At 42.9% G+C, this 12,959-nt stretch overlaps 2 protein-coding genes across 2 annotated transcripts; one reads left to right on the top strand and one right to left on the bottom strand.

Annotated features, from left to right (window-relative positions):
- Window positions 1–2,013: 2,013 nt before the first annotated feature.
- LOC133890032 (protein MICRORCHIDIA 6-like) lies at window positions 2,014–7,156 on the bottom strand. The gene is made up of 17 exons (XM_062330477.1): window positions 6,677–7,156; window positions 6,508–6,582; window positions 6,387–6,421; window positions 6,223–6,304; window positions 5,877–5,966; window positions 5,716–5,791; window positions 5,552–5,630; window positions 5,037–5,171; window positions 4,677–4,775; window positions 4,272–4,373; window positions 4,056–4,202; window positions 3,726–3,818; window positions 3,430–3,593; window positions 2,877–3,318; window positions 2,647–2,723; window positions 2,510–2,552; window positions 2,014–2,401 (listed from the first exon to the last, which is right to left on the bottom strand). The coding sequence occupies exons 1-17, from the start codon at window positions 7,008–7,010 to the stop codon at window positions 2,312–2,314; spliced, it is 2,163 nt and encodes a 720-aa protein (XP_062186461.1). The 5' UTR covers window positions 7,011–7,156; the 3' UTR covers window positions 2,014–2,311.
- A 1,641-nt stretch (window positions 7,157–8,797) lies between these two features.
- LOC133922485 (pentatricopeptide repeat-containing protein At5g15300-like) lies at window positions 8,798–10,515 on the top strand. Its single transcript, XM_062367850.1, has one exon. The coding sequence runs from the start codon at window positions 8,934–8,936 to the stop codon at window positions 10,254–10,256; it is 1,323 nt and encodes a 440-aa protein (XP_062223834.1). The 5' UTR covers window positions 8,798–8,933; the 3' UTR covers window positions 10,257–10,515.
- Window positions 10,516–12,959: the final 2,444 nt, after the last annotated feature.

Below are 12,959 nucleotides of genomic sequence, written 5' to 3'. Positions count from 1 at the left end.
GGAACCATAGATCGTGATCTTTTTTTTCAAAGAAAACTAGATATTAATATGATTGGATACACTAATGCTGACTACTTATCAGATCCTCATAATGTCATATCACATACAGATTTCGTATTCTTACACGGTGGAACAAACATTTCATGAAAGTCTTCAAAACAGACTCTAGTGGCTACATCCAGAAATCATTCTGAAATAATCGCATTATATAAAGCATCACGTGAATACGTATAGTTTTGCAGAATGATAAAACACATACAACAATCATATGGTATTAGTTCTATTGAATCACCAACCATTATCTATGAAGATAACTCTGCATGCATTACTCAAATATAAACATGTTACATAAAGAGCAATATAAACCGAATATATTACTCCTAAATTGTTTTATCCTCATAAATTGTAAAATAATGTGGAGATAGAAATCTCACAAACTAAATCATGTGATAATCTCATTGATTTATTCACTAAGTCCTTACCAACTTCCATATTCCAAAAATATATTCACAAAATTGGTATGCAATGACTACGAGATTTGCAAGGTTCATGAAGAGTTGATCTATGAATAATAACCCGTTCATATTATATTGCACTTTTTTCCTTTATAAGTTTTTCCTATACAATTTCTCATATAAGGTTTTTAACAAGACAATATCTAACTTATTCCTCCTATTTTCCCAAGTGATTTTCTGGAGATTTTAATATGATTCATATATCATAATTATTATTCTCTAAGTTCATCAATGAATTTTTCCTATGTAGGTTTCTCATATAAGTTTACAATGAGGCAATAAACAATATATGACATATTATTTTCTTCTTATTTTTTCTTATTGGGTTTTAAAGGAGTTTTTAATAGCATATCAACATATTATTTTCTTCTCATATTTTTCTATAGGATTTTAGAGAAGTTTCAACAAAAAGTTTACATTAGAAATAATTGATCAATGAGAAGTATTGTAAATAGATAATAGTGCTCAATTATTATGTAATTATTAGTTACTAATGAAGAGACAACCATTAGGAGCAACCGACATCCCCAACTGGTGCCTTGCCATCCCCATCCCCTTATAAATATGCAAATTGCTGTTCGTCACGTAATACTATTTGTTGTTTCTTCTGTATCTCTTAATCTCTCTCTAATTCTACTATTATACTTGTTTTCTTTTAGATATCGTTTTTATCTTCAGCACATAGAATAAAGTTACAATAAATTCTTTCATATATGACATATTTACTCCTCTCGATTTCTTCTACATTCAATTAATGATATATAAGTTATCAATCCACCACATTTATTGAATTGAAACTCCACTTTCTAATAGACTTTAATATAGATACTCTAGTAAAACACCACTTAAAAATTTAAAACGACATCTATTTAAAAAAAAATAAATTTTAAAATGATATCTATTTAATAGCGGATGTAGTATATTAAATGGCTTCAGAACGAAGTATGTGCAAGTGGAAACACGAGCGCTTCGTGGGCTACCACAGCAACCATTCTATCCGGGGCGTGCAGGGGAAGATTTTCCATTTTACATCTCAGTTTCAATTTCCCAAAGCATCGACATTCAACAATTCTCAATCTCATCGAGACCGTCATACACAATATTTTTTTAAGCACACTTCATAATCTTCATACGTCTAAAATCGCACGTTTAATTTCAAGCGATCATGTGAACACTGATAAGTTCAAGGTTCACCGGTGACTTCAGTGTTAAACTGTGACGTGGCGAGACAGTAGTGGCACCGCTGGAGCCACGGGCGGGAGCCATGAGCGATTGGGGGGGGGGGGGTTGACAGGAGAGCTTGAAAATAAATTAGTTAGTGATGGAGGGGTGATGGCGTCGGGTCCGACGACAAGAGAGCTGCCGGAGATAGCCGGTTGCACGGCAAGCGGTGTGAGAGGATGAAATGGTCGGAAGGAGAAAGAAAAAAGATAACCGTGGGATTTTTATCATATGGCTGAGATTGATCACCTAAAGAAAAAGAAAAAAAAAAGCATCTCATAAATTCACTCTTTTTTGAGGGAATCGTTTATACACGATACAAAGCTCACAGTTCCTCGACACATGCAAACAGGGGAGACGAAGAAACACCAAGCCGAGGTTCTGAGCTTGCTTGCTGCCGGGTGCACGCGGTTCCCGCCATGCCTACACTGACTGGCCGTCCAAAAACATCACCGTCTCGTGCGCAGCATATTTGTACGCTCAGTTATCTGGCATGCTGAATATGTCCGTCTGTTGAAGAGAGCCAGCATCACCAAACCGCGTCCAGTGATTTCAGAAAATAAAATGCCTATGGATTATGTGTCGTCACAGCACACAACGTATTCGTTCAGTAGACTCTTGTATTGCGCCTGTGCCTGCTCGATTTCGAGCCGTAGTTTGTGTTCCTGTTCGGTACAAGCAGGTAAGTTCGTCAGACTCGCCAGCAGTGTGATCTAGTTAGAAGCATTCTTATCTGCTAATGACCGTGACAACCACAGGATCGGAGAAATTACCTTGAACAACAGCTCCCTCTCTGCCATCTCAAATTGCTTGCACCTGTAATAAACAACAAAGCAAAACGAAGTTGTTAAATGTTAAGCCCAAGATTACTATCTGACCAAACGAAAAGCAAGATTACTGTCGGCCTTACTCATCACGGAGCATCCTGTTCTCCAGCTTCAGGAAGGAAAATTCCTTCAGCTCTCGTTCACCCATATATTGGCATATCTGTGTCATTCAGAGACGTTAGGTTTCAATACATTAGACAGATCGCATCAGATAATCTGGTTGTATGAACATCATTGCGTAGCGTAGTGACCCAAGTTCACAGGATGCACCAACACAGTAGAATAGATGAACCGCAAGATTCTTCGTGCTAACCTGATCACTGGACTCCACGGAGCTGCTACCAGCGAATTCATGTGTGACCTGCCTTTTAAACGAAGCTGTCAGAACAGCATCATCGTTTTTCCTTTTCCTTGTCTCTACCAAATCAGTGCCAAGCGCCATGGAAGGTGAGCTCATCTGGTTGACTTGCATGATCTGCATGCCTGACGAGGAGGGCCCCGCGGGTGCTCCTGGTGCAATCGGGCCTGTTCCCGCAGGTGTTGAGCAGAAAGTAAGGGGCGCAAAGGCGATTGGAACTGCATTCGCGCAGGTGCTGCTCGAGGGCGCCACGGAAATCGAAGGAGCAGGTGCGTTCCCCTCCAGTGGTTCAGCAACGGTGTTGGCTGGCGGAAGCACTACGGGAGGAGCAGGAGAGATTTGAGCTGCACGTGCGCGAGGTGTTTTCACGTATCCAGCCTTGTGACAGTGAGTATCCCTGAGGAAGAATCGAAACATTGCATGCTGATCATTGAGCCGAAGAAGACTTTGGTGCTAGCAGATTTGTATGAAACTGACATGAGGCATGGAAATAGCGGTCTGAACTTACCAGTACTCGTTAGTCATGTCTTTCAAGCGGTTTATCAACCTCTGATACAGCTGCGATTTCTCAAAGTCCTGCTTGTCATGGGTGGGCTTGATGAAGTCTGCCTCCAGCACTCCGGCGACGCCTCTCCCTTTGCTGCTTGCAGAACTCAAAACTCGATGAAACGGCTGCAGGACATAGATGTTTTTTAGGGAAAAAAAAAGTTAGACAAGGATAAGCAGACTCTGATTGTGTGAATCTTATTTTCATGTTTATGCCCATAGAACATCCTCAAACAAAGTGAATGATCAGAAGCTCACCATTATAAGGCGGTTCTTATGGTAGATATTAAATCCATGTACGCTAATAATTGGAGTGCCATCTAAAAATCCAATACTCGTAAAAACCTCAGCCTGAATCAAGGAAAGAGAGTGCAAAAAGTTGAAATCAGAACAAGAGAATAAAAACTCTGTGTTCATATGGTAACAGTTTCGGCCCGTAAACCTAAGTTTTTGAGTCCGGTTTCCCTTATAAACTAGGTAAATTCTTTTCTTCTACAATAATTTCAGCAATGCTCTTGCCGTCCTTTCGAAAAATATGGTAACAGTATGTGGTGGAGCTGACAAACGGATGTTTTTTTGAAGACAAACCTCCTTTCTTCCGCAGACTTGAGGTTTATAACTGATGCATTCAGGATATATTAGGTCAGCAGCAATGCAATGACGCTTAACTTCTTGCCCACGAAGTATGATCTTGAAGTACTCTGGTAGCTGTAGATACAAGACCGAAGTGTAGACCTGCAAAATGCTAAATCAGCAAACAACTCACGAGTATTGTGCAGGAGTGGTAAAATGTATGACACTCACCCTAAGAGAATAGCGCAGTCGATTTGCCAAATGATTCTCATTGGTCCTTCTTACAGAGTTATTAGTTTCTGCTGGATTTGGCGCACCACTAATCATAATATCCTGACATAAACAAATAGCAAGAACTACGATGAGCAGTTAAGCAGGGAATATAAAAAACCTGTAAGAAAGCACTCTGACAATGTGCAAGATAGACAAATATAAAGCAAATGAATTCATCTTTAGGAAAAGAATATATAAGACACGGCAAAAAATAAAAGGGCGAGTTAATGATAACAGTTGTCCGAGAGAAGACAATTATAAATTCAGACTTAAGAATGTCACTTTAACAAGACAAACAATAATTACGCCAAATCATTCAAGTCATGGTATTTCTTTCATATTGTAGTAACATCTGATGCTTACCTCTGGGTTTGTGTCAAAGTCGAGCTCCAAATCACCATCGTCGTTGGACCACAAATTGAACACTATAATCTTGGTACCATGTGGACCAATGTCACTGAACTGTTCATCATCCATAGATTGAAACAACCATTAGCATTTTGAATAAGCTTCATATTATTAGTAACTACTAAATGAGATTGTACTAGCCACACCCAATTGTGCCATTTATTATTTTAAATGCATTTCCATAAGTAGGTTATGTGACGTATTTAAATAGCAAGCAGATAGTCCTATTTCTAAAGGTCTAAGTTTGTCAGTTACATAGTGTTCTTTTTTTAGGTAGTAAAATAAAGATTGAAATGGAGGGCACGTCTAACATACATTCTGCATCAGCTCTTCTTCAGTTGCAAAAGGGGACCATTTAAAAAACACTGATAGATTTGAGGCGAACTGATCTGAACCATGCCGCTCAATTCGTTTAGTTTGTCCTGTGAATAGATTGCACTTGTAATCCACCTAAGGAGAGAAAAAAATACCATCAGAAATAATGAAAGTGGTTGATACGCTCTATGTCTAGTACCAAAGATAAAAATAGTTGTGTCAGGCCGGCGCCAAACATCTTGCAGTCACCATAGCTTGGCTTAACGCTCAAGGATCCGTCGTGTGACTCTCCCGGCAATGTTCGCTGTGTAAGCAATGTGGTTGAGGTTCCTAGTCCACTTGGCTGAATTTCTATCTGCTAACTAGGCTAACTAATTTCCCTATCGGCCAGCCCGTTTCTTGCAATGGCTGTTGTAATCTTTCCAATGTATTTGTATTTCCTCTTCTTAATGCAATGATACCTATCTCTCCTGCGTATTCGAGAAAAAAAGATAAAAATAGTTTAGGCAGCGTACCACAGGAACTACAACATCCTTCTGGCCAGTTTCTGCCAAGAAAGTGTAGGAGAGGAGACCAATGGATTGTGTAAGCTCGCTGAAACAAACAAGTAATTTGGTATTATTTCAACTGAGAAAGAAAACTAGTTGGCACAAGGAAAGAAATAGAAATGAGCTTTTACCCACTCTTAGTGCAACGACTGAAAACAATAACATCTGCCCCAAGCCGCATTGTGCTAGTCTTGAATCCGTTTCCATCTGATCAGAGTGGCAAATGCCGATGTGTAGACAGTGTGTTGGGGAGATGACTATCAGGTTATAAAACTGAGTTAGTAGCACATACATTGTCCAATTGAACATCCCGATTGTTTATCGGAAAATCCAAAGCTCATGCAACGCCTCAAGGAGTCAGGATCCATGCCTCCGCCATCATCTGTATGATACCCAGAAAATATGCACCACGTTAGTTTCAGATTACAGAATTGCCATACCTTAATTTTCAAATCCAATTTCATAACAGTGCAAGCATTGACCAGACTCAACAGTTCATACAAACTCAATCTGAAAAACATCAGGAGATTTTACAAATGTGTGTTTTAGTTCTTCACGATCTGGATCAAATGTCACTTGAAAATGTTGTCAGATTAAGTAAACGAAACAATATTGATATGAGTGACAGTAATCAGAACCTTGAACTAGTAAAGCTGGTGGCCCGTTTCGGTTGTTGATGACTTTGTCCACTATTATTCTAGTAGTTCCACCAGTTTGTATCTGTTTCATCAATGTAAGTCAATCAGATATTGAACCCTGAATGATCAAGACATGCAATTTAACAGTGGAGCTGTTGAATTACCTCATCGACCGCATTGTCCAATAACTCTGCCACGGCTGTATCAAGGTAAATTAAGTGTAAACACGCAATGCAACAGTAAGATTATATTCTGAAATAAGTCTGAAAGCACGCGATCGCTTACCTCCAAACGGCCATTTATGAGAAGTCGCGTTGGAGTGGAGAAATTTGGGGTGGACGCACATGCGATTCTGCACGCCTGCAGCGGAACAAAATGGGCAACAGCGAGGGTTAGAGGATTGCAACCAAGTGCCATCAGAAATGACACGAGGGACTTCCCTATCGTGGCGTACCTTGAGGCTGTCGCGCGGAGCTCCGGGCCGCCGCTTCGTACTCGCCGGCGCTCCAGAATTTCCTGCTGATCCTCGGGGAAGAGAAAGGATGACTAACCGAAGTTCCCTCATGTGCCCCGTCGGCGCTGCTCCGGTCGCCGCAACCTCCCGACAGCTCGGACGCGGCTCGGTTCAGGACGCACGCCGCTTGCGGTTGCACCCAAGCGGCCCCTCGCGCGCCGCCGCGCTCCAATGGCGCCGCCGCTTGGCAAGTGTTGGGCCCGTGGATGCCTCGCTGGATGGCGGCGGCTGTGATCGGGGAGAAGAAGGGCTTCGTGTCCCTCTGCGTATCCATGGGCTTCCTCGCCACGTCCGTACGGCGGTTGCTGTTAACGTGATCAGGCGGAGGGAGCGGTTAGTGGGGATGTGGTGCAGTTGCAGCATCAGGCAAGCCGATGGCGAAATCGAGAATACCAAGAGAGGGAGATTAATGACGACGTTTAGAAATCAACAATGGCGGTATTTTGTTCAAAATTTTCAACCAGAGATTTGACTTTTAATCTCTTTGAAAAAAAAAGGATTCAAAACTTTAAGTATGAGATTCTCCTACTCTTTCACCTAGTGGATACCACCCTTCCACCGGTCGCTGATGACGAGGACAACAGGATGTAATCCTTCCCCTAGAGATACCACCCTTCCACCGCCTGCCGATGATGAGGATGATATAGCCAAGATGACATGGCATACCATTTTATCCGGAAACCTTTCCAACAACAATGATGATGAGGATGCTATAACCAAGACAACAGGGTGTGCCTTTTCACCTAGGGGCCATCATCCTTTCACTGGTCATCGATGATGAGTATGCTATAACCAAGATGATAGGGTGATTTGGGATATTATCCCTCCATAGATTGTCGATGATGAGAACGCTATAACTAATACGATGGGAGCGGTTTTAGTAGCCAAGATGTGGCGACGCTTGGGTTCACAACCCTATAGCTAAGACAAATGGAGCGGTTTTAACTAGTCGAGATGTGGTGAAGCCTGGTTTCACAACCTGCCAGCGACACATGTGGTTATATTCAAGTAATAGGGTTAAGGATGGGAGATGTGAGGGGTAAATTTGGGAGTTTTGATAAAAAAAGGGGAAAGTGACAGAAGATGAGGGTAAATTTGATTTCTCTTGATGTAGATAAAAACATGATTAACAAAGGTTTATTTCTAATCTAAAAAAAGTTTGCTCCTACACCACACACCAAAAAGCTTTTTTTTTGGAAGAAAGCAAAAAATAACTATACTGCTCTCTTCATCTAAAATCCCCACGTGCAAATCTTGAGGAACCAAGAGCACATAAGAACGATTCAGAAGGAAAGAGATCCGGGGATACTTAGAGAAACGGAAAGGTTCTACTTCTATCTATCTATAGATTAATTAGCCGATAGAAAATAGAGGGATAATAGAGATTAGAACGGCAATGCACTTCAATTGAGAACAGAAAATTAACTTACCTATGCCTCTGGATTTGCGATCCGATCTTCTTTTGTCCCGTTGCCTTCCACCTGCAGGTTTCACTTTTGATATGGATCCGATCAAGCACCTCCAAGACTTCTAGGGTTGTTGGCTATGATTAGATCAGAAAACCTAAACTGCAAGGGTTGCTGCCTATGATGAGATAAAAAAAAAACTCCTCCAATGTCAGCTGCTTTTGACACCTGATCAAACCCTAGCACGTGCATACTTTTTTGGGGGGGGGGGGGGGTATTTATAGGCCATGACTTGTTGGTCCAAGTAGAGTCCTGTTCATAGTAGAACTAGAATTAGTATTATGAGGCCTGAAGAAGGAAATTATCTTAGAGAATCTGATGGGCTAAGTAGAGCCCAAATCAGACACATCATGACTTGTACAAGTAGTTTCCTTGTAGGACATGGCCTTCTGTTTGATCTGATGTCAACTACCATCTCTCTCTCTCTCTCTCTGGTTTGTGAACCAAGCTGATAAACTAGCAGATCATCACAAACTCCAATTCAATCACATCGATTCGGAGAACGAAATTTGGTCAAGATCATGTTGAATAGACGGTAGATTCGGCCTCCAGATCGGAGATGTCAACCGGCCTTTAGCTCACATGAGGCCCAACCTGCTCGACCCAATGCCAATGCTAGGCCGAGTCACCGGCCACCGCCACGGTCCAGCCGATCCCGCCCCGATTCCAATCCGAAGCCGCCGCGGCGGCTCCGGAGCCGCGCCGCAGGCCGCACCCCTACTCCCTCCCCCATGTCCCTTACGCACCACCTCGCCGCCGGCGACCTCCTCAACGCCCTCCGCGGGGCCGCCTGCCCGTCATCGGCGCTCCATATCTACTCCCTCCTCCGCCTCCGGCTCCGCCCCTCGGACCCCTCCTCCTTCTCCTGGCGCGCTGCCGTGCTCGCGCTGAAGCCCCTCTCGGCCGCCGCCTCCCTCCCGCTCCTCTCCCACTTCCACGGCCACCTCCTCAGGTCGAACCTCCTCGCCTACCCCCACGTCGCCTCCTCACTGCTCCGCTCTTACTCGCTCCTCTCGCCGCCCGCCGCACACCAACTGTTCGATCAAATACCCGCTGCCACCTGCAACCTCTACGTCCTCAATGTCATGCTCGCGTCCCTGTGCCGCGCCTCCAACATCGATTCTGCGCGCGCATTCTTCGACGGCATCCCCGACAAGGACGTCGTGTCTTGGTCGACCATGCTCGCTTGCTATTTCTCGCATGGTCGCCTGGCTGACGGGCTTGCCTTCTTCCGTACAGTGACGTTCACCACCGAAGTTGCTGCAGATTACGTAATGCTCGTCATCCTCCTCACGGCCTGCGCATCAGCTGGCTTGCTGCCGCCGTTCTGCAGGGCCGTTCACGGGTATGTTGTACGTCGTGGCGTCCCTGCCAGTATGCACCTCGGGACGGCGCTCATTGATTGCTATGCCAAGGCTGGCCGCCTTGACTACGCTTCCCGTGTGTTTGCTTGGGTACCTTCGAGGAATGTGATGCACTGGACAGCTATGATCTGTGGTATGGCTGCGCACCTGCGCAACGATGAGGCTGTTCAGCTGTTTGTGGAAATGTGTCAAAGAAGAGTACAACCAAATGAGATGACATTCACAGCCGTGCTCAGCGCATGTGGGCAAGCTGGGCTGGTGGAGAAAGGGAGGGAGTTCTTTGAACTTATGGTTGACAGATATTGCCTTGAGCCAAATATACATCACTATGGGTGCATGGTTGATCTCTATGCAAAGGCAGGGATGTTGGAGGATGCTTATGAAGTAATCAAAACCATGAGAGTGGAGCCAAATGTCATCATCTGGACATCTTTGTTAGCGGCATGCAAGAAATTCAAGAATTTTGACATTGCTGTGGAGGGATTGGAGAAAGCATTGGCAATGGAGATATCTGATGAAAACACTGGATTATATATGTTGATATCTGATCTTTATGCTATGGGTGGACGGTGGGATGATGTGATGAAGGTTAGGAATTTGATGGAGGAGCGTAATGTGAGGAAGAACAGAGGTATGAGCTCTATTAAAGTGGATGAACCCCAGGAATTATCATCTGCTACAGTCAGTTGATTCTTGACTTTGTTTTAATACCTCCAAACTTTTTGGTGGACTGGTGAACACTAGACTCTTTAATTTATCTGATTGTGGAGGTATTCAGGGGATAGGTCTGCTTGTTGCTTGATGTGATCCAAAATAGAAAAAACAGCAAGATGAATTCCACCCAAATCTTTTTGAATTGTATTGACATAATGTACTGGGTATGGTCCAGTGGGATGATATACGGAGATATTGGAAAAAGGATCTAGGTTATACAGATGATTCATGTGCATACGAATGCGGGGTCAAGAATTTCCCTAAGCAAGCGAAACTCATGTTGAATACTTGGCTTTTGGATGACTTAGAATGCACTTCTGTGGGCGTAGTTCTGCGATTCCTGGTTTTCCTCTTCTTACAAGACTGCAAATGATAGATACGGATGGCTGCTTATGATTTTCATGAACGTTTACTGTTATGGCCTTTCAGAGAGTGGGCCTCATGTGGCCTAGAAGGCGCCTGGTGCTCCTTTCAAGTTTGTAGCAGTCCTAAGCATATCTAAATTTGGACACTGAATAACCAATGCTACTAGATGCGTCCACGAACCCCGATTAAAAAAGAGAGAGAGAGATAGTCCATGAACGCACATGTCACATCACATAGGAGAAACTTAATTTGACACCAATATTTGAAAATTTGAAAACCCTCAGGTCGTTCAAAGTTTAAACCATATACTCCTAAATATCGGAGGTTAATGCAATAGTAAGCTTTTCAAACCCGAAGCAGATGTTTGGATGCATTATCTCTTTTTGCTTAAAAATCTGCAATGTTGATAATTTGGGATGTGATAGGATCGTGATAGCATCTGTTATACAAGGTGAAGATTGCAGAAAGAACAGGCTACAGTAGGGATGTGATGGGGTAATGGGAACACGGTGGAGCAGCTTTCATTTGGATCTTGTTCACATTATATATTATCGCCAATTTAACTTATGGGTCGTTAACTATGTTCGGCGAAATCACAGTAACTCGACGTACACGATGGCGTGACGCCGTGGTTTTCTTCGACCGCTTCGACGTTAGCTGGTGCATCAGTTGATATAAACCGACGAAAACCTTTACTCTAAGGGTCTGTGGGGTCTGTTTGTTAAAGGTTTTCTTAATTTAAATTTTTTAGAGTAATTGATTTTTTGAGAAAAATAATTACATGGTTGAAAATGATTTTCTAATGATTCTTTAGAGTAAATCCTATAGAAAAAAATGATTATGTGTGGGAAGTAAAACAGAAAAAGCTATTTTTTCAGTTCGCAATATCTAGTTTATTTTAAAAATCACCCATACAAATTTTACTTGGATAGCTAAAAATTAAAAGTTATTATTTAATAGAGTTTTTCTGATTCTACTTAAAATGCTGCTATGAGAGCTCAGCGAAACAAATATTAAATCATGTTTTAATTTTGACGATAAAAAGTTTTCAGTGTCACGCTTGAAATATACCCAGAGAGTCAAGCGCAAACAAGTCGCGAAGTGTTGGGGAAACATTTGTGTTGTGAAATCCGTATCATCTTCTTGTTCCTCAGAGAAGCATATTCCTCAGAGAAGGCGTGCCGAGCCGGTGCAGCCGCCAGCCAACGAAAACGGCGTCTTCAATCTAGCTCCATCTGAAAACTACCGAAGCAGGCAAGCTGACGACAAATTAATGCAACCCCCAGCGCGTCGCGCCGAACATTGGCACGCACCGGCCGTGCACGTGTTCCATCCGCCTGGCGCCTGCGCGTTCGGTTGAGATATCTAAGACCATTCCAACCGTATTCTCTTCATTTTATTTTTTCCAATTTTCCTTTTTATTTCTATTTTCTTTATATTTATTTTATCTTTAACAGTTTTTCTGAAAAGATTTGTAAAGAAAAATAGGAGAGAATGCTAAAGTAAAGAGAATGAAAGTGAGAATATTTTTATGGCAGAAACCGTGAAATGAAACTGTTGAAGTGCTAAAGTGAATGAAAATCTATTCGTGAAGATAATAGAAACCGCGAATGTATTCGGTTGGAGATGGCGTACCGCGAAGCCGCACACGGTTGCAGCCATGGGTTTTAATTTCATTTTACAATATTTTTTTCATTGGTGAAAAAATTGGAATTCACAAAATTTTAGCATTTTTCGTCATCTGCCTTTTGAGTCTTACATGTCAAAAAAAAATTAAAATTAAATATTTTGTTTCCTCCAAAATTACCGAAATTCGTAAAAAAATTCAAACTTTTGACGAAATTTTAATGGCTCCTACAGCTAAGACACGCCGTATAAATGCCCCCTCATCGCCCCTCCAACATAGTAAGTAGTAATGTACTTACGACTCGGCCGCCATCAACTACACACATGGAGTAGATGATACTACGACGTACTGCGCATTAAACGCACGTCGTTAATTAGTTGTGCACAGCTGCCTCTTTTTTTCTCGGTCGCCATTTAAGTCACTCTCTCTGTATGATTATCATGTGGCAACGTACGGGGTGCAAGAGGCAGCTGGCTGGGGGTAATCGGGTTCATTAGCCTTGTGATTGTGACGGACAGGGAGAGGAATCGGCAGCTCCGCCCGTTCCCACCGCGCTCGCTCGGCGCGACGTGCAGCTCCGCGCTCCCGTTTCCCTTTCGCGGACGCAGCTAGATACTCTCTCAGTGCCTCTCCGCCGCCCGCTGCGAGTGCGTCCATCGCGGCGTCCTGCTAATTACCGCCCACAC

Source organism: Phragmites australis, chromosome 1 (genome assembly GCF_958298935.1).
Source record: "Phragmites australis chromosome 1, lpPhrAust1.1, whole genome shotgun sequence".
In the NCBI taxonomy this organism is placed as follows: Eukaryota; Viridiplantae; Streptophyta; class Magnoliopsida; order Poales; family Poaceae; genus Phragmites; species Phragmites australis.
The sequence above is the reverse complement of the archived record's forward strand: the minus strand, read 5'-3'. Positions and strand labels throughout refer to the sequence as shown.